This window comes from Miniopterus natalensis, chromosome 1 (assembly GCF_054644295.1).
Source record: "Miniopterus natalensis isolate mMinNat1 chromosome 1, mMinNat1.hap1, whole genome shotgun sequence".
In the NCBI taxonomy this organism is placed as follows: domain Eukaryota; kingdom Metazoa; phylum Chordata; class Mammalia; order Chiroptera; family Miniopteridae; genus Miniopterus; species Miniopterus natalensis.
In genome coordinates, this window is record NC_142081.1 from 39,305,428 (window position 1) to 39,328,028 (window position 22,601).

Consider the following 22,601-nt stretch of genomic DNA (forward strand, 5'->3'; position numbering starts at 1 on the left):
ATCATCCACTTAGGTTGAACTTGTATGGGGAGTTAAGAAAGCCTCCTTATTGAGACAAGTAATATGTCATCATTTTGTTCTGCTAACAGGCCTGACAGACCCTGTCTCCTTGAGTTAAAGAACAGTAGATCTCTATTTCGTACATTGGTGGCAAAAGCTGGCAGAATAAATGAGAATTAGTCAATTGGTAGTAAAGGTTTTTAATCCTAAAGATCCAGACGTACCTTTTACCTTAGCCTTAATTATTCTACTTGCCGAGATGATGGTATACTTTTTCAATAAAAGTGATCTCTATGTATTGCAATAATTTATTTGAATGCCATCCTTACGTATTTTTAACAAATAATATCACTATTCACTCTCTTATGTTTTTCATCCTTTCTACTACTTATCATCTTCTTTATTTGAAACAGATTTTTAACAGATAATCTTGATCTTACAACAATATCTTGCTTGCATTTTATTCAAATAATTCTTAAAAACAGCTTAAAAAGCCGTTTGGAATAACATCAAGCTTGCCATCAATCAAACGAAAAAATTCCGCTGGCGGTTGTATAAACATCAGATCAAGTCTGATGTCTTCAAGGATTTCAGAGTGAACCATAAAAAACTCCATTAACTTCTGACAAAGAATGCAAATTAATCACAACATGGGGTGAAATGAAATTAAAGGCTCTTTTCTAATCAATGACAAGGCAGGATGAAATATTTGTTACTCTCTCTGCACTCAGGCTGCCTAGGATGTTTGCACTTCCCTTGCAAAGCCCCAAATGCAAGGTGTGAGTACAGATTCACCCACAGTTGCTGCTTAGCCCTCCCATCACCCCCCCACCCCCCAGAGCTATCTGCTTACAAGTCGTGGAGATTCACAAAACACACTAATCATCTGAATCTCAGGTGCATCCAATTTGTTATTCACACTCTCCCATGCCAGTGAAAAGCCTGGCGCAGACAGATGCACCAGGAACCCTAAATGACAGTTTGGCCTCCGGAAGTACGATCACTACAGCAAAATCTAGTACAGCCTCCAGGTGAAATGTCTGGAGCTCCATATGGAGCAGGGAAAATTAACAACAAGATGAAAATCACTGCAGCAGCGGGGAGTCGGAATTTTTGAAAAAAGAAAAAAAAGAAAAGAAATTTAAAGATGAAGAAAGAGAAGTAATAAATTAATGGGGTGTGAAAACATTCAAAGCTTTACAATACCAGGGGCACTATTTGCTCAGATTTCCACCCCCCCCTTTTTTTTAACTTCAGGTCATTTTTCTGTAATTTATTAACCAAGATCAGGAAATATAGCCAAAAGAAGAACAACATTTTTATACATGCAAAAGTACTTTAAATACATTTGTAACTGTGTTATCTTCACTTTCCTGTGGCATCTTGCTTACCAAATTTCCCAGTGCCAGAGCAGGCTCATCCCCTGAGAAGTCTCCTTAATGGATTTACTATCATCCTAATGCAGGGAACTACTACAAAGTTTGAATGAAGGATGATGATTTTTAGCATGCAATCTTTTTCATTTCTCTTAAATTGTGGTGTCATTAAACAAACCATTGCCCACCATCATGTTTTTTAAGTCAACTGAATTTGGATCTACATGATTAACTATACACAGCTCCAGTCCTTGTCCAGACTTGCACATCTTACCAGATTAAAGCTAAATTGTTCAAGAAATTGAAATACTATTTGTTTGCGAGATGTTTAAAACACAATTTTTCATTGTCCTATTGCAGAATATACTTCACAGGCACCCAGAATTTAATGGCACCGGGGTCAGTTAGAGCTCTGGGGCCCTTGATCCTCTGTCACTCTGCTAAACACATGGTCAGAAAAGCAAAAGAGCTCTAGGGAGTGGTCTTGTCATCATCTGCAATGGCACAACCCTCCAATGTTCAGCATTTCTCATCTACACAAGAGGCCTCCCTGGGGCAGAGAAGGCAAACCAAGAGAAGTGAAAGGCTTGGTAGGGGAGAGGGGGAAGAGCAGTGGTATGCAAAGCCAACCAAGTTCAGAGTACACAGAGCCAGTCATTTGGTTTAGTTGCCTGCAAATCCTAGACTTAACTGTGTCTGTTTATCACTGAGGCTGCATGTCTGAGCCTCAGTCTGCTCTCCTGGAGTCTGGGAATAATGGTCCCTGCAGGGCGGATGCACAGCCAGAGTCAGATAACAGAAAGTGCTCTGGACCTCAACGTGGGGAAGGTGCTAGGTGAATCCAAGACATTCTCCTTAGTATGAGCTACAGTAATAAGACTGCATTTTTAGTGGCTCTTCACCCTTTTTATTCTCTAGAGTCCTAAATTGCATGCCAATGAGGCTATGCAACTTTAAGGCCTAAAGGAAGCTAAAATGGATAATATTTTAAAATACCAAATAAAAACCCAACCCACAAAACGATGAAATTAATATAGAATGATTCTTTCAACAAAAATGCATCCTTTAACCTTTATGTTGGTCCTAGGCCACTGACTCTCCTTGATATCTTCCCAACACCCCTCCCTCAGCTGGATCCCCACTGGGTAAACACTGTGTCACCAGTAGGAAGAGGCACTGCTAACGATGCTGTCAGCAGCACTGACGCTGGGCCGGGGGAAGGAAGAGTCTTGAAGCTAGTCTCTCCTCCCCTCTTCCACCTCTGCTCATTTGACACTGGGCTCCAGTTGTGGCTGGCAGGTTGCTGAGCACATCCTCTTGCAATCTTCTGGTTGATGATTAGAAATTGTTTTGTGCTACGGCCCAACATCAAGGTCAGTGGGGTGGCCCCTTGTACTTTTCTGAGTGGTTTTATATCCATCTCATTTGATCTGCATACTTCCTTTAATCAGATGGAAAGGGTGATGAATGGGATGAGGCCATCCCCAGCTCAGAAAATAGAACACTACTCTGACTCTATGGCTGCTTTGGAAAGTAGTGGGCTTCCTATCACTTGGGGTGTTCAAGCACAGTGTGGATGTTTGCTTTTCAGATATTGTAGAGATGTTTGATTCACTGACGTTTGAGATTCCTTCCCATCCTGAGAGTCTACTATTCATTCTGGATGACTCCACTTGGGATTCAATGGCACCAAACCACCTGCAGTTCAATAGTGAGAAGTCGGCCATTCTGCTTGCCCAATTTATGAGGGGAGGCTATCTCGCAGAGTGGTTGGGGTTCAAATGAGGTAATATGGGCCACAGAGAAGGTATTATTTCATAATACAGTCTCTGCAATACTATAAAAATAAACATTTTTCTTCAAGTGCTTTACTTGAGGGTAAAAGAGAGGGGGCATGAAAGGAATTTATAAAGTACTCTGTCCCAATCTTTAGTCTATAGTACAAAGCCTGTAAAATAAATGCCAACTCTGTCAAAAGTCATTATTGATTCTAGCAATGAAGCACACAAACTTCTGTTGAAAAATCTGGCAAATAGGCCTGATGGCATCAAAGCTGCTTATATTATTTGAAGTAAAAGTCCCAATTTGGTGACAATATTCTATCGTGATTTAAGGAGCATAGCCCCCCCACCCAACAAAGGTTATTGCTAACTAAGGAGTTCAGCACATTAGAATTGTCCAACTTCATTTGACTGATCAAGTAAATATATACTTACTTAGACATTCAGGAAAACAGTATTGCAAAGGTATACAGCCTTGTCCCAAATCTGACCAGTCTTCAAATGCTTCATTTGTCACATGTAATGGCAATCCATTTCTTAGACTTATCACTTACCCAGTCTCACCGATTAATTACCCTAGATGTTAGGAATCTCAAGAATAAAGCTATATTCTCCATCTTTGGCATTTTTATTAGATTACTTAAAGATTTCTACTATGACTTATTTGAGAGATATAGTGCACATGACCTCTTGTCCTGATTTATGAAATTTTAGGGGATTTCACAAATTGGTCAAACAGTGAATTGTTTAAAAATTACCAACAGAATAAAAGGCTTACCGAGACAAATATTCTAATGAGCTATAAATCCTGAAAATGTGATTTTAATTTGATGGGTTACCTAGAGCTAAGCAGCCAGGCTGTATACACTAAAATCTCACTAAACGCTAGCAGGCATGCCAAGCAATCACTACATTTTAGACTTTGTCTTTAAAGAAAAGATTATGTTTAAACAAAGAAGCCTGCAAATTTGGTGAGACTAACACTCTTGAACCTAACAACTTGGGCAATTTCTCTTCTACTTATCTGATGGCTTTAACTGTAAAAGAAAAAGAATACAAAACAGGCATTTCAGTGAGTGAAGGGTCTTTAAATGTCCACATGGGTGCCAGGAGAATTTGCTTAAAACCCGCTTAAAAAGATGGTAGAGAGAATGAATCCCATCCTATTATTCAATAACCATGTTTGTGATGCATCTGCATAATCTAACCATGCATAAATTAGTATGTGTAATACAACACTTATTTGCATAATAATAGCAAGTTAATAGATGCTTAAAGAGCAGAGACCAACACCACCTTTAAATCAGACATGCCTCCAGGCACTTTGGTCTGTACAGACCAAGATGCCAGGAAAACAGTGAGCATCAACCAGAGGAAAACAGTCAAACCATTCATTTTTCATCCCTCTGGACATTTCACTTATTTCTCCACACACACTGGGGAATCATTTTCAAACCACAAAACAGCTTTATATTTTAAGTGCTAGCACTCATCTATAATAAAAATCTTAAAGAAATTACAAAGGTTATCACTAGCAATGGTAATATAATGGATTGTCTGCTTCCTTAGAAATGTGGATAGAAAGGGACATACTTTTTAAAAAGAATATGTTCAAAAATCACACCCACATAAAATTGGGGGCCCATCTATTTGCTTATAAAAAATAATGACCTATTTATATATTTTTACCCTTCATCTCAATCCTTTAATTCAAATAATTTTAATGAATCCAAGAGCTCAAACAGTGTATCAAGAAAAGGCTGTGCCTCTCCCCAACCTCGATCTGAGCACACGGTACTGGGTTAGGATAAGGGAAAAACATCACCAATGTCACACAAAGGAAGAGCGCGGTGATGGCTTTCAACCTTTAACAAAGAGGGGAAAAATCTGGAGTTTAAAAAAATCAAAAATCAATAGAGACTTCTAAATGACTCCTTTAAGATATCACTTTTCAATTTAACAGGACAGATTTATTTGTATGTGGCTCAAATGTTCACAATTGCTCCCTGCACCTTCATACATAGGAATGAATGTCACAGTAGCAAACGGCAGTAATGAACAATCTTACCTGAGGATATGGAAACCTCCCAAGAGCAAGCTGGGAAAGGAAATAATATTTGTCTAGTTATAGATTTGCATGCAGGGCAGATCTCCTTAAGACAGACAAGTACTAAATTTCAGAATTGCATCCAGCAAATATAAAAAGCTCACCACCTCAAATACATGAACTAAACCATTACTGTAATTACATTAAGAGTTATATTTAGAATGGACATTTTCAATGGACAATGTTACATCCCTAATAAAATATTCAAATTTTAACACTAAACATTATCATTACTGGATGAAAGGTGAAAGAATTAGCCAAAGGACATATATGCATAACCCACAGACAGACAACAGTGTGGTGATGGCCAGAGGGAAAGGGGGGCTGGGGCGGGGGCTGGGTGGAAGGGGGACGGGGGCTGGGTAGACGTGGGCAAAGGGGGGGAAAATGGGGATATCTGTAATAGTATCAACAACAAAAATAAACTTAAATAATCAGTATGTAAATAAAAACAGGATACAAAGTAATATCTTATTAAGTTAGCAAAGTGTTTATTTTTAATGAGCATATTTAATGCTATAAAAATTACCCCTATGTGGCTTCTCTTAGGAATATTCTCAGCTATAAGGGCATTATTCATTTATACATGTGTGTGACAATTTATTCTAGACAAATACAAATAAAGGATTTTAGGCCTGAGGATGGGGCACATTATGCAGTTGCAAAACGTTACTACTATTTTTTTAAAGTAAGTTATGGCCCGGCTGGGCGTGGCTCAGCAGTTAAGTGTCAACCTAGGATCCAGGCGATCGGGGTTTGATTCCCGGTCAGGACATATGCCCGGGTTGTGGGCTCAATCAATGACTCTCTCATCATTAATGTTTCTATTTCTCTCTCTCCCTCTCCTTTCCTCTCTCTGAAATCAATAAAGGTATATTTAAAAAAATAATAATTAACAACAACAAAAAATAAAGTAAGTTACGGTATGTTTAGTAAATTTGATCTCTTACTTTATATCAATCCTATTATTTGCCCAATCATTTTGTTTTTACAGGTGAGGATCCAAAGACCAAAATAAAGTGACTGGTCTAGAAACACACAGCAGTTTACAAATCAAGCAGAACTGTGGAAGTTCTAAGGATTCACTTTCACAATTTTACACTTAGACCTATAGTTCTGACTTCACAGTCTCAAAATGGCCATTTTCCCACTAGTAGTAGCTCTTTTCTTCTAACTACCGATAGAACATGGATGAAAAAACTGACAAGTAGATGGAAATAATGGCAAGATTTTCCATTTCATGTTTACTTTCCCATTTCCTACAACCCTTCTTATCTGTACACTTGTAATTAAAACTCTATAGCTGTGGGCTAGGAACAAGTATATTATTGTATTGTGTTCACCACCCCGAGTCAAGTCTCCTTCCGTCACCATTCACCCCCCCTTTGCCCTCCCCCCCCTTCCCCTCTGGTAATCACCATACTGTTGTCTGTCTGAGGTTTTTTCTTCGCTTAATTCCTTCACCGTTTCCACCCAGCTCCCCAACTCCAACCCCCCACCCCAGCCCTCTGGCAGCTATCAGTCTGTTCTCTGTACCTATAAGTCTGTTTCTATTTTGTCTGTTAGTTTATTTTGTTCATTAGATTCCACATATACATGAAATCATATGGTTCTTGTCTTTCTCTGACTGGCTTATTTCATTTAGCATGATACTCTCCAGGTCCATCAATGCTCCTTGCCAAAAGGAAGAGTTCCTTCATTCTTAACAGCCGAGTAGTAGTCCATTGTGTAAATGCCCCACAGCTTTTTTTTTACCCGCTCATCTACTGATGGGCACTTGGGCTGCTTCCAAGTCTTGGTTATTGTAAATAACACTGCAATGAACATAGAGGTGCACCCAACTCCACTTTCAAAGAATAAATATTTTGTTCTTTACTAAGGATAGACACGAAAGTGCTGAGATTAATTTTCAAAGTTCTAAAACCAGTTTGAGCAACAACAATGTAATAAGAATAAACCATAGAACCATGTCGGGTGACTGCTTTGAAAGGGCCAAGACTCACTTGGATGTATATATATTTATGGAACACCTGATAAGTTTTAATACCTTGTACTCATTTCTTGGATATTCAGAGTTCGTTGACTTTCAAGATATAGAGTTATATTATTTCATTTAGTGGCTATCATTAATCCCTTCAAATATAAATAACAAAAACAGCACAAGATGCAGGGAAGAGAAAGTGAATGTTAACTAAGCTCCGTTTCGGTTCTGTGTGATTATGTCTGTTGTCTGTACACGGCTATTACTTAGGAAGGGGAGGGACTCCGCTCTCCGCTGTTCCCACTCCCCCCCACCTAACAGAGGCCACTGATTTGCTGTATTTTGTAAGTATGGTGTTTCTGGCTAAAGAGAGTGCCCACTGATTCAAGAGGAGTCACTGGGGTCTCCTGTGGTGGCGACGGGCGGGCCAGGCACTTGAGTCAGTCAGGACTGAACTCACAGGCAGTGGCCGCTCACTAAAAGCTGCCACCTATCATTACACTGGTCTGTGGATTATGAGTTTCTCATATTCTTACATTTGGAGTTAGAAAACTACCAAGAGGAGGTTCTCTCATTTAAAAAGCTCGCCCGGCCGGGCATGGCTCAGTGGTTAAGCGTCGACCTAGGATCCAGGCGATCAGGGTTCGATTCCCGGTCAGGGCACATGCCCGGGTTGCGGGCTGCAGCCGATCAATGACTCTCTCATCATTGATGTTTCTAGCTCTCTTTCTCCCTCTCCTTTCCTCTCTCTGAAATCAATAAAGATATATTTAAAAAAAAAAGCAAAAAAAAAAAAGCTGATAGCTTCCTAAATACTGGAAAGCATTTAGAACATTCCATCTCAAGCCTTCCTACGGATGCTCTGCCACTTACCTGGGTACATGTTGAACACTGTCATTAGGGTCTATGGAAGAACTCTGCCCATATGGCTTACTAGAAGAAGAAACAGGCCCACCACACATACAGTTAAGATCTAAACTAGCTGGTAGGTGCCAGACTGGTCACTGGTTCTTACAGTTTAAGAAACTAAGCAATAATAAATGGAAGGCTTAAGAAAAAAGAGTGGGATATGGTGAAAAATGTGATTTTTTCCCTATTTCAACACAAAGCCTCAAATTCTCAAGTCATCACTGTTCTATGGAGAGGCCAGGCTATGGCCGACCTGTGAACATGTCCTCGTCTGCTTGGGTCCCACTATCACAACCGGTACAAGGTCACAAGGATGGTCGATGCCACTCATTTACTCTGTAAGACACCACCACGCAGGAGGACACAGGAGATTCAGTGCAGGCTGGTCAGCTGGCAGCCTCTTGGCGCCAGGCTGCTTGGAAAAAGGTGACAGCGCTTGAACTAGTTCTTGGGACTGACTTTACTCTGTGTGCACTTTTCTGACATCCCACGGAACCTCAGTCCTACTTGTCAACTATCGTCCTTGGAGAACTTCTAAGACATCTTGCAGGTCTAACCTCTTTTGAGTAGGAGGACAGAGAATGGTTCCTTGTCCTTGACCAGAGCAGCACAACCACCATTTCCTCTCTCACCGAGTGTCACACTGGGCTGCTCCAGCACAGGCCAAGGATTCCAATTCTGCACCAGTGAAAATGGGCAGAGGCACCAAAAGCAGTCATTTCAAGGCCCCAGAGGGGAGCTGCCTCCTCTGCATGTCCCTGTCGTTCCAGGTTTAATGCAGCTGCAGTGTTTAGGTTCCACACTATTTGTCTTGTGGCAAAATAGAAGGAAATATATAGCCAGGCGCTACAACCCTTTTATCCAGTTCAATTAGGAGATGGTAAAAAAGGAAAAGAGTTCTTAGCAGATCTGACTGCAGGGAGAACAGGTTCTACATGGAGCCCTTATGGGGAAGACGGAGCACACAGGCAATGACTGAGCGTTTCAGAGACAGGCGGACTGGGGGCCATTCTGTATCTTTTACCCCTACTGGTCTATTAATCTACTTGCATTTCCCCAGTTTTTATTGTCAAGGTATTATAAATTAGGAAACTTACAAAAGAGACCATGTAATCTTCTCTGAAATGGCCTGCAGATATGTCACTGTACTAAATGTGTTTCAGATTTAATGAAGCTTTAATGTCCTTTTTAATTTTGCCTGTTTCTGTATCACCAGGGGTCGGGCAAGGCAATCAGCACTCAAGAGGGTGGTTTGGTTTAAAACTAGGGAAAAACTCATTTGCTTATGAGTTGCACTGTATTTTCTTAATTAAATTTACTGAGTAAAATGGTTTAAGTTCAGCCAACCAATGACCTTTGTATGTAGATTTAGATTTATAAATAGGTTAACAGTTAAAGAAAAAAAAAAGAACCACAACAAAGCAAACAGATTAGAGTTAAGCCAATAGAAATCTTTGCTCTCTTTATCATCTTTACAAATGAAGCATTTAAATATAGGCAGCTTAAGTCCAGTTAAAAAAAAGTATATTGAAAAATGTGGATTCACATAAGCGCCAGCAATTCATCAAACAACCCTCACATCCTTTTCATTTCCAGGAGTGGACAGGCTCACATTGTAAAAGATTTGGAAAAGCTTTATTTATATTTGGGGTGGTGGTGGAGGTAGAGATAGGGGAGGGAGCAGATTCTATTTAATGTTAAATTAAACAGTGCACTTTAAGTCCAAACGCTTAAGATTTAGCAAACTGCTAAATACTCTGTTCCTTGTGGGAGATTTACTATGTAAAAGGCAGAAAAAGAATGCTCTGAAACATTTACCATTTGGGAATACATTTAAGTAACAGTAAACCACTAACATTTCACTGTAAAACTAGGACTGTGTCATCTTATTGATCTTTGATTTGTCCAACCATAACTTATGAAATACTCTTGAGTTAGTAGCATTTGAATACGTTTAGATTTTCTAATTAAACTAACAAATGTATGTGTGAGGGTGTGACCATAACATTTCCCAAATACATAACAATGCATGATTGAAACTTTTGTATGTTAACAAGAAGTTAGGATGAACACATTTAGTTACAAAGCAACAAAAATGGCTTCTGTTAGTAATAAGAATAATTATCACCATGAAGTCATAAATCATAAAGAGAAAACATACATTGTAGCCAGAAAGTAAATGCAGGACACAAATTCAGAAATTCAGGGTATGTTTTTGGTGATCATCTCCCATTTATAATATCAACAATGTGGGAGTTTTAAATTTATAGTTATGCTTAAGAGTACTGAATTTTTTTTATTCTTAATTTAGGCATATTCTATGTTTCTTGGCATAACTGCAAATTGAAAATAAGCATCTTCAGTATAGCCGATGATCTGGCTGAAGGAGGACTTTAAAGTCTGAAATGTTCTAAAATTTGTTCTTAATTACCTTGTGTACATTTCACACAATTAAATTTCCATCTGAGGACTTTGCATTTAGATTGTGCATTGCAGTTAAACCTTCATATTATAGAAATGCAGCAGCTACTTTGGAACATTCAGACACAAGGAAACTTAAAAAAATCAGACTTAACTACTGGATTACATAAAATTCCCTAGGTGAGATTTCATCCCAAGACCAATTTTCACAGTCCTAGAGAGAGAGTAAATCAACTGCAACTATGCTGGTGAAGAACCATAATAAATATTAAATACCTCAAAATCCACCCTAAGATTTTACTCTTCTTCCCATGTATCAATCTTACTGTCCTCTTACTGAATGGTTTAAAAACAATCCAAAGGATATAACAGCAATTCACCAGCGTGAAAGTGCTTCGGAGGTTAAACTGACAACAAAGAACACAGAAACACAAAGCGTCTTGAAGTAGGGTTTCAATTAAATGTGGGGGCTTTAGTAATGCAGGACCAAAAAAAAAGAGTTACAAATTAATTTAATCTTCTGCCTATAGTTTGCAGCTGCACTCCAAAGTGTCTAGGGCTTAAGAACAAAGCCTTGAAAGGCCTCGGAGTGAGAAAAGCTTCAATTTTTAATGTATAACGCCATTAGCTGATAACTTGTGGAATCTGCAACCCCTGCGGAGGGGCATAAGTGCGAGTAACAGAGACTGATGAAGTGACATATTTGTTCATGTCTAGAACTATGAGGAAGAGGGTTATTACTAACACCATCAGGCCCAACAGAAATATGCCCTAATAACCTTTGGGACCTCCACGTTATCAGTTCTCACTACATCAAATATATTAAAATCAAAACCTAATTCACTTTAATTAAAGACAATCAGTTTGTTTTACTATTATTATTTTAACTTGTATGATAATACGTTGCAAATTAAAGATGTGATAATAAATACAACAAAAGCACCAAACTGGGTATACCTTTCCACCCATGCTTGGTGCAATTAGCTTATCACTGGTTTCTATTTAAGGAAATTCAAGGACGCCATCATTAAAAGTGGTTCAGAAACATTTTAGTCTAACAAGAATACAGTGAAACCATGCATGTCTTTTCCTTATTCAATTTATACTTCTTTTCACATACCACTTTCCTATAAACTCTCAGGATTTCTTTAGCACAAACAGAATTATGGCCCAGTGGAGGCACCAGAAGTTTAATTAACTTGTCCAAAGTCATACTGTAGGTTGGTGGCAAAGCTTGTTAGATTACTAGGAACTCTGGGTTCTACAGATGTTTTGGCAATGGCAAAGGGCCCTGCCTGCAAAGGCCCAGATCTCTAGTGCAGTGGGTGAACCACGGCAAATAACTAATTATGCCTGTGCAAAAAGTGCCAAGTGCTCCTGAGAGCTTGAAAATACCATTTTCTTTGTGTAGAAAGAGCCTAAATGTGAGGTTCCCACCAGGAGAGCCTCTTAGTACGTGCCAATATTTTAAAAAGAACTACTCATCCTCAGTAGTCCACTGATAAAAAGAAAACTTATTTTAACTTAAGGAGCCTAAACACAGTAGCACAATGAAATCAATGAAGCAACTTTCCATCATTCAGAAGGCCCTTCATTCTATTCTACAGATTACTACTACTAATAATGGACGAAAGACAGCATTTCAAATAAATGTTTCTAATAGTTTTGGTTTTTTTAAATTTAGAAGTGGGCTTATTACAAAGGGCACTTAAATGAGAAGAGGGCAACAGTATTTCAGAAGTACGATATCCTAATGCTGTTTCTTTAATTGCTTTATTTGTTTCACTGTTAAAAATGATTGCTTGCTGTAGCCTAACCATGAATGCTGAAAAGCATGATACATTGAGGTCTCAACCTGGGCAAACTGTACCTAAACTTACACTTTATTGCAGCTTAGTTCACAATCTTCACCTAATATAGGGTTATATCCCAGTGCAGCAGAAGGATAAATCATCCTGGAATATTACTCCGGCAAAGTTTAGCTGTGACTGGAGCATATGTGCTGTCGAGCCACTGAAGCAAAGGCCCATAAAATACACTAATTACTGGAAGTTATGGTCACTGAGTGATTGATAGCGCTCTGCAAGGCAACTTCCTCATTTTCAGCTCTTCTGACGGGGCTCATCCGCCACACGGCAATTATTAATTCATGACCCACCCCTCAGGCACTAGTACCTTTACTTCTAATTCTCCTGCTACCAAACTACTGCTACAGCTGGACACTGTCTTTCTTCATTTTGATGGCTGGGTAAGGATGATAAAAAGTAGATTTCATGCTAAACGCTATTGTTTGAATCTTTAAACGTTGCTTGGTCTTTCTAACCCTGCTGTCCCGAAACACATAATTCTCCTTTCTCTCCCATAATGCTATTACACTTGCACTGCTTTCTTTTCTTCTTAAAAACAAGTATGTGTATGCACATATATGCATGTGTATATATATGTATGTATGTGTATATGTCAATCTATCTATATTATATTCAACCAAAAACTCTGACTGAATTGTTTTTGGTTGAACAGTGTGGTTTAAATGCAATATAACTTCATCTAGGCCACAATAAATACGAGGCAGCTAACTGATTAAACATAAAAATGGAACCCCCCCTCCATTTAAAGAGACCCACTTTGTCAAAAGCTTTGAAGACACTCTAATTGTTCCAAGTTGATTTCATTAGTAGCTCTGCCCAGAGCTGTGCTAATTAAAATATCTGCGTATATAACGAAATCTCCAAAAGTGACTTAAAAACAATGCAAAGGTCCTTTTATGATGGTGTTCTGTGCACTGAAGATAAAGACAAAGTTCAGTCATAATAGATGGAAGCAAACATTCTACTTTTCTAACAGAAAAATGGATGTTCTTCAAATTTTTGCTCACCTCAAAATGCAATACTGAGGCTAGTTTCCCTATCTGGAATCTGAGCTGGTGTAACAGATGGAAAGGTGGAACTCCAAGCTACCTATCCATCTTTCAGGACTTGGTTCAAATTATTCCTCCTCTTCTGTTCGGAGTTAGTCCCAGAAAACAATTTTGAGAACAAAATTCATACCACTGTCTGTCTATACCACTCACCGGGCAGCATATCACATCCCACACCTGGAGACAGTTCCTAGTGTTCTACAACCCTGTGTCTCTAATGCCAGGTAAATTATAACTTGTTGAAGGGCAAACTCTAAGTCATAAACTACTATATATTCTCCATGACACCAGTAGTAGTATTCTGCAGTGGGTCAATACTAAGCATTTGTTGATTACGGTAACACCCCTACAGCCTGGACAACCTGGTGGTGCAGAGCTTGATTGTTTCTGCCACAATGCTTTAATGAACACAGTATACACTCTCTTCAGTATTAGAGGTTGATAGTCTTATCTAGCAAGGCCCTCTTACACATCACTGCTTGGAATAATCACTTTCACATATTTAAGCATTATGATTAATTTAGGTGGCTTACTTCTTATTAAAGACTAAAGGGTTGTAAGAAGGGAAAAGATTAGTTAACTGCCCCCAAATCCATCTCATATGTTTAATAACCATTGTGATCTTCATGGTAAGAATTAAATGACACTCTTTCAATGTGTCTGTAATTCTGACCTGTGTCCTCAGACGGTGGGCAGCTTTAATCATAATCGTCCCTAGAGACCTAGCTTAGCAGGGTTGTGGGATGTGTCTCCATTTCAACTGCTCCCTGGAGTCATGCAGCTGTGGGTACCTGAGAAAACATCAGTGCTAGGGTACACAGGGTAGAGGCTATTGAGCTCAACCTAGTCTACACTTCTAGTTCTAGACATTTCAAAGTTAAGGGAGTATAATCAGGTAATTTCATACTCCTGGCTTCTGTATGTGTTGCTGCTTGAGAGAGAGAGGCCATCCCCATCAATGTGCCAGGTATGCAGGTGAAGTCATCTTGGATCTTCCATTCTTACCCACTATCTGACTGCACCCTCACCAGAGGTCCTTTGGATGTTATGTGGAATGGCTGAGCCCTGCTAGGATTCCTGACCTATAGAATCCTAAGTAAACAAATGGTTGTTATTTAAACCACTAATGATGGGCAGTTTATTAAGAGTAACAGATAACTGGAATGCTTTCTTTGACATTGATTCAGCCCCCCTCTCAACGGCCAGTCCTACCCACTTCTATCTGTTGCACTTTTACTTACCTTCCTCCCTACTTGTCAAGGAGCTTCCAAGGGCAATGTCTGTATCTTTACTGCCAATACAGGGCAGCACTACATAATGTTTACATGGAGTCTCACCTACCTACTTTTTTGTTTTTATTACAGCAGAAGTACTGGAGATTAGGTGTTGTTTTTTTTATAAAATATACCTTTATTGATTTCAGAGAGAGGAAAGGAGAGGGAGAGAGAGAGAGAAACCTCAATGATGAGAGAGTCATTGATTGGCTGCCTCCTTCACGCCCCCGACTGGGGATCGAGCCCGCAACCCGGGCATGTGCCCTGACCAGGAATTAAACCCCAATTGCCTGGATCCTAGGTCGACGCGCAACCGCTGAGCCATGCCCGGCCGGGGCAGGTAAATTTTTGTATTAAAAAAAATAAACTAGACTTTAGTCTCTGAAAAAGAACAGCAATTGTATATTTTGAAATATGGCAGACCTGAACCAGATATAGGGATAGAGTAGGTAGGAGCTATAGGGATAGAGAAGGTAGTCATGCTGTAAAAAGCAGTCTTGACTGGAGAGCAGAGTCCTGATAAACCAGCCCTTTCCTTTCTCTAACTTCCTGCTCATTTACATTTATCATTCATATTTTTTTTTCAAACTCTTTGACCTACTTTTTTCCTACAGCATAACAGAAGAAGTAGACTTTAATCCAGAGCCAGGAAAAGTGACTGCTGCTACCTGGTCTAGTCACTTAGACTTTCTGGAAAAGCCTGTTAATTTCTCTGGACCTCAGTTTCCTTATCTGAAAAATGGGAGCACTGGTGCTCATACAGTAGAACAATTTTGAGTGCCTTAAATTACTGATTTTTCAGTCATTTCCCATCACAGTGGGAAGAAGCTTCAATGAGCGAATGAGTATCAAGTGGTTTTGTTAAGTGTTATATACACATAAAATGTTATGTTGCTGTCATTCTTGTTAGAATGACAATGAGCAAGATGCCAACAGCTAGGAATAAGAGGGAAGAGCACTGGGCTTCACGTAAGTCCCAGATTCCAGGCTCTTCTGTTCAGCAGTAGCTGTGTGCTGTAACCCTGGGCACATTCTCTTCCTTCTCTGGACCAAGAGGAGGGGTCTAACTGAACAAGTTCTAAACTCTCTCTGCTAGTTAAAAACCATTCTAATCTCTAAATACAAAATAAGGTACATAAGAGAATTTTCCAAGTTAATGCTATAAAAATATTAAAGTTATTATCCAGTTCAGAATCAAAGTATGTAATACGGCCTGTAGGATCTTTGTCACTGGATTTGAGTGTTGACGGAATTCTAGGAGCAGTGGTTTATAGCACTGGGTATCTCAAAGGTAGCAGCGGTGCTTCCCCAAATCATCACACTCAGAATTTCCGAGTTGACAGATATCACTAGAAAACTGGCCTCTTCTTATCTTTTAGGTCTCGACTCAGAAGTAACTCCACGTCAATCAGTTACCCCTACGAGATAACGCTGTTTCTGTCTAACAAGTTGTTATTGTCAAGCACCCTTCTTTAAAACGTAGGCTCCCTGAAAGCAGGTATTTTCTCAGATTCATTCACAACAGTGCCTCCAAGTGACTAGCACAGTGTCTGCCACATAATAGTCACTCAACAAACATTTTCCAAGTGACTAACAAATAAATGAATGCATCTTGTCTAATCTTATAGCTGTCTCTTCTACAAAGCATTTTTCCCCCCTAAAACAAAACAAAAATCCTGAGAAAAGTGGTTATTCAGTCACTACTTAAATGCTCTCCAGGGATGGGACACTTTTACATCTAAAAGCAATGACTCCACTGTGGAGAGGAGGAAGGGTACAAGGATCTATCCATTAGAAAATTCTCTATACTGAAGAGAAAACCCTGGGAATTTGTTGTCATCGTTAGCTTCAGAAAGTTCAGCTTGCCTCTTCTCTGATGACAGTCCTTCGAACATCTGAATGTGGGTTGCCAAATGCTTGCTTTGTCTTCTCTTTATTTCTTTATTCATATCAACATTGTTGATTTAATGGTGTTTTTTTAAAGTCCAAATTGTGTGTCTGAGAGCACACACAATTTGAACATATGTTGTTGGAAAAACTTTAAAATCAGCCTGAAATCCATCAAAATAAAAAAATGCTTAGCTGGGACTGCTAGCACCTGTTCCATCTTGTTTTGTCAATCTCATGGTTGTTGATGATCGATCTGAGCACAAAGCGAGCTCCACAATGCCGCATTCAGCGGGAAGCTCTTCGCCGCGCGCTCAGTTTCGCTCTCACTGCGATCCCTGACAACCCTGGAAAATGTGGGGTTAGGCACGGTAATCTGAGACAGCTGGATCCCTTCACAAACCCTGCAAAGGGCTGAACTAGTCAATCCATCAGACGCCAGGGGTCATTTTAACAGCTCCTTCTTGTGATAAGTTACAAAAATTTTTTGACAAAAAAAAAAATAACAGAAAAAATGAAGTTAAGAAAGAAGTACAGAAGGGAGTAAGAGTAGAGCAATGAGTGACAGAAACTGTTACATGCTGTTTTTCTCAGCATTCTTCAGTGAAGGAAAGGAGGCCCATGACCAGAACTCCAGAGTTACACTCCTGCCCACTTTCCTACCCAGTCTTCCACGGAAATTTCCTTGGCGTTTGGACCCTTTCAACTTTGATCCTTTTGCCTTCTGAGGGTTTTCAGCAGAAACTACTGATCAACAGGTAAGACGTTTCACTAGGTGGAGCAGCAAACTGAACATATTATAAGAAGATTCAATTTCCATTCATGATCTTGACAATAATTGTAAAAAGGAAGAGGGGAAAATATCAGTATTTAAGTGACTCACACCAAATGCCAAGTTTTTATGGTCTAGAGAAGCTGACAGCAGCTGCCCATAGGGCATCCAGAGCCATCCGTCAGCCCTCAGCCCAGGCTCCTAATCACCAAGGGCTAGTGAGGCAAACAAAGGCGCAGCTGAAGACCACTTGAGACAGCTGTGTCTCTGGTGTTTATTGTAGGGAGGGGGGAATGGGTTCTTTCCTATATGTATTTAGAGGCAGGAACCAAGTCTAGATAACGATCCATAATTCTTGTCACCTGGTAAACACCCACTACACAGATGATATTATTTCAAAGAGAAGCTTACTTCTCAAAGTAACCTTATGGGGTTGTTAATCTTAAATGAAAGTGTTTATAAAAGAGCTGAGAACAATGAAGGTGCCCACTTTAAAAAATAAGGGTTTACTGTTATTGTTTATCACTGCCTCTCTCGTTACATTGTAGGTTCAACAAAAAAGGGGACCATGCCTATTTTAGTTACCACTGTATCCCCAGCACTTAGTAAAGTGTTTGGCACATAAAATATGAATAACCCACGGACAGAGACAATGGTGTGGTGAAGGGCTGGGGGTGGGTATGGGGCAGAAGGGGTCAATGGGGAAAAAAGGGGATATCTGTAATACTTTCAACAATAAAAATAAATTTAAAAAATCTATATAAAATCTGAGATGCATATGATTAAAGGTCTGTAAAAAAAAGTGCTCAATAAGTATTTGAGGAATAAATTAATTCTAATGTTATCTTCATTTTATAGATAAGAAGCTGACACTTGGAGTGGCAAAATGACTTGACCAAGATCACACTGATTGTAAGTGGTGGCACCAACATATTGGTTAGTCCAAAGTCTGAGCATTTAAACAGTTCAAGAATTAGGATGATAGCCCTTGAATCTGGATATGGTATCACAGGAAAAAATTACATACTCTTCATCAAATTTCTCCAGAAGCTTCTGTCAAGGATGCTGGGCTGGGTGATCCATGCCACTTTGTTAATACTTTATTTTCATTTTGCATAGCTTTATGTGTTTGTTAATGCAGAAGATCACACTTCATTTTTTTGGTATCTAATGGGTCTTATCTGGCATCCATTAAACAATAATTGTGACGGCAAAATTAAAAAAAATTGAGACGTGTTTACAGCTTTTAACATGTCCATAAGACAAGGTAGTTATATCCAACTATTTGTACTTTTTATGCTAAATTTTCCTTGGGAAAAAGTCTATTATAGATATCTACAAACAATTAAAAAACTTACTATTCCCCCCAAAAAAACCTTGCTCTGGGCCTAAGTATTGATATAAGTCATTTAGAAAAAAAGTTAAGTTTTGTTTTTTTGTTTTTGCTGTAGGAATACTAAGAGAAGGGCAATCTCAAATGACATGTGACTATTTCTCACGTTATAAAATTAAAATGAAAATATTTTCTTTGGTGATTTTCTCTCCTCTGCTTTCTCTCTTCTCTCTTCCTGAAACTTCTGTTTTTCCTATGTGAGACTTCCTGACCTAGGTCCCTCATTTTCGTTTCTCTCTGTGTTGTTCTGAAAGTTCCTTTGCAGCCTGTTCTCATTCCCTGGATACAATATTTTCTCTTACTTCTTGGAGAATAGTCTAGTAATTCATGTGAATTTGTCTCCCCCAAGGCCCCCCAAGTTCTTTTCTTTCTTTTAGTTATATAGATCTCTGTTCTCACCTTAAAGGTCGTCCTCAAATACCCCGCTAAGAGTAAGGCACTAGAAATCTGACTGGAAACATTGTGCTCACAGGTGGAGCCTGCAGACTGAGGTAACATGATCGAGCTGGGCTGTTTCCTTGGGGAACTCCCAATGTCTGGATCTTTAAGACTTCTTGGTCAGATTTCCCTACAGAAAGTCTTTTCCAATCTCCTGCCTGAAAGGTATTCTTGGCTGCCAGTGTCCCAGGAACAGAGTATGCTAAGAAGACTGGGAGGTCTCAACATTTAGAACCCAAACTTTCACTCATTGTGTCCATACTCAGTAATGGGGGCAGTCTTCTACACGGTGCCAGGTATCACTTATTTATTCTCTCCAAAAAAACCCCTCTACCCAGTATTGTGTTATGGTGGGGAGGGGCAACTGTCTGCCATGATGGTGATGAGTTAGGGAAGAGTCTGTGGGTCAAACAGAGTAACTGCTTTTCAAGCAGATTTAAAATAATTCTCTTCTCTTTGGTCCCTCATCCCTCCTAGGTCCAGATACCTGGCACCACCAATTCCTGAGCCTTCTGGGTGTTCTACAGTACATCAGGGGGCCTCTTACTTTCTTTACTGCTGGCTGAGGACTTCGCGTTCTCTACTCTGCTCACTTGTTTACTGTTGTCCATCTGCTTCCCCACATCCAAAATTTGGTTGCTCTTGCCTCTTTTGCCTTTTGCATTGTCTTTATGGTATTATGCCTTTAAAAATTCCTTTATGGTTATTTTTATTGGAGTTTGAGGTGAGGATGGAAGCTAAAGCATGCATTCCATGCTTTCACCAAATTAACAGCCTTTTTGAACCAAATATAAACACTTCAAAAGGCAATGCCTTTTAAAGAGGGGGATAATGGCTTAATATTCTCATTGTGATCTTTGTCCAGCAGCTGTGAAGTAGAGTTTCCACCTGAAGATGACGAAACAGGCCCGGAGAGATGAAATGACTTACCTAAGGATCTATAGTTTATGCTGGCGAGGTGGTGTTTGACTCTAGGTCTGACACTATGGCAGACAGCCCTTCTTACATGCAAAACACTTGTGATCTACTCAGCAAACATTTACGAGCACTCATGTTAAAAGCTCCAAACTTTAAACTCTGATCTTTATTTTCAGAAACTGCTTTAAAACCATTATGAAGTATGAAAAAAACTGCACCTCAAAGAATTCTTATATACCCACTAGGGCTGTGGAATTGTGCTAGAGAGTACAGGAAATTTTGAGAGAATCCATCTGAGTCTTATCGTAAGGAACTACGAGGAAATTATGATACAAAGTGGAAAATCCACGTCACAATAAAGACGTAGATGAAAGTCAGAAGACATTACTTTCAGCTGCAGAGATCAGAGTTGGACTCACGAAGAATGGGTATTTAAATCTTGAGATGGCCCGGCTGGGCGTGGCTCAGCGCTTGAGCATCGACCTGGGATCCAGGCGATCAGGGTTCGATTCCCGGTCAAGACACATACCCAGGTTGCGGGCTCAATCAATGACTCTCTCATCATTAACGTTTCTATCTCTGTCTCTCCCTCTCCTTTCCTCTCTCTGAAATCAATAAAGATATATTAAAAAAAATAAAATAAATCTTGAGATGAAGAAAAATGATATTCCATGTAGAGTGAACAGCACAGTAGTTGTTCCATGGGTTTATTTTTAACTTGGTAAAGGAAATTCTAAAACTTGCAAGAAAAATTCTTTGTTAAAACAACTAAACCACAGAAATCTTAAGAAGATGGCGTTGCTTTGATGACAGTGACCTTGTGTGGCGCTGTATGTCTTCGCCTATCTAGAGACATTTTGCTAAGCCAGGGACCTTGCTTTCATCATTTAACACATCATTCAAACCACTTCAGTGAAACAGTGATCATGCTGAAGAGGGGTCTCAGAGGACTAGATGACACTCCAATTAACCAAGCACTTCGAGCCAGATTGTTCTATTTCTTGGACTCCAGAGACCAGCAGAGAGAGGAGGCAAACAAAGGAAAAAAGAGCGAGGACCCAAGTGAAAAGAGCAAAATGCATGTGCTAAAGACGGGGCTTTCAGTGTGACTCCTGCAGAAAAGCCTGCCAGGAGATATTCACCACCAGTCTTACAGGACTTGTAATAACCCACCAGAGAGGATGACAAAGCAGAGCGTGGACTGGCAGGGCACACTCAGTGAGAACGAGGACATTACAGGACTGGCCGGGCGCCTCTGTAAATGTATATGCGTCTTCCCGGGTGCTGCAGGTGCAAGGCTAGAGAAGGGTGTATGTTGACTTATTTTTTTGATCCAAGAAGCGCCAATTAAAAATCCAGCTTTTGCAAATATGACTGTTTTTCTCCCACCTACAGATTTGTGTTGTGACTCAAATGACACGAAAATATACATAGAGAAACTAATTAGTGAACAACAACAGTGGGACTCTCTCCATGAGGAGAGAGAAGCAATGAGCTGCCCGTGAAATTAAAAAATTGTGCCCTAAAATGTTTTAGGTACTCCCAACCCTTAAGGATTAAATAAAATCATCAAACCTGGTAAAACAAAGTCCTCAGCATGTACCAAACTCATTTTCATTTTAAAGTTTAGCTCTGAAATCTTGAATAGCAACCAGCAGGGAGAACAGACCCAGTCAACTGAATCATCCGAGCTTTCTAGGTGAGTCGAAGAACTATTCTGGGGGTAGGATTAATCCTCCCAGTTTGTCCTAGTTCAGGAATCTTGAACCCTTTCTAGTGGGTCTTGCTGCTTCTTTCTTTTGCATTTTCCTCACCAATTCCTGTCACAAAGGTTCAAGGAACAGGTGCAAATCCACCCGCGTTCTTTACCCCGGTACCAAGTGAGCCCACCAAACCCCATTTACGGCAATGACCTTTGTTTGGTTCCATAACTAATCCACCCAAGGAGAACTACAACACATTTAAAGATGAGTTGAAAACCGTAAGCCAAAAACACAGAAAGGGCCCAAATTCATACCAGCTAATAAAACTGCCATGCTCTAGTCAAGCTGAATCATCCCATTTTTCCCTTCTTAAGGGTAATTTCTGTCTTTATATTACTTCTGCCAACTTCGTATACTGCATACAGCTGACAAGATTCTGGAAGAGACCCACTGTATCCCTCGAACAGAGGGGATACTGAGCTGAGGACATGGGGGCAGTTCGGTCCCGAGATAAAAGATAGTCTGATATTAAAGATTCTTTGCTTAAGGCACCAATGTACCTGTCTATGGCTTTTTAAATGGCACATTTTGGCAGCATGTAGCATCATCTTTTATGAAAGAGTGTGGCGAGAGGCCTTGTTATGACTCCCCATGGGGACAGTGACAGCACATTAACAAGGGAAGGGGCAGGATGAGGCAGGCGAGCAGGGGTGAACCTCGTTAT

At 39.8% G+C, this 22,601-nt stretch overlaps 1 protein-coding gene across 2 annotated transcripts in view; it reads right to left on the reverse strand.

The window, feature by feature from the left end:
- Positions 1 to 22,601, reverse strand: part of MAP2K5 (mitogen-activated protein kinase kinase 5) — a 239,645-nt gene that overhangs the window by 71,843 nt on the left and 145,201 nt on the right. The window contains exon 17 of one of the 2 annotated variants that reach the window (XM_016198068.2): positions 5,226 to 5,255. The exons of the other annotated variant lie outside the window; for it this stretch is intronic. Coding sequence (XP_016053554.1) covers positions 5,226 to 5,255 — 30 coding nt within the window. The remainder of the gene's footprint in view (positions 1 to 5,225; positions 5,256 to 22,601) is intronic. 2 annotated transcript variants of the gene reach the window in all.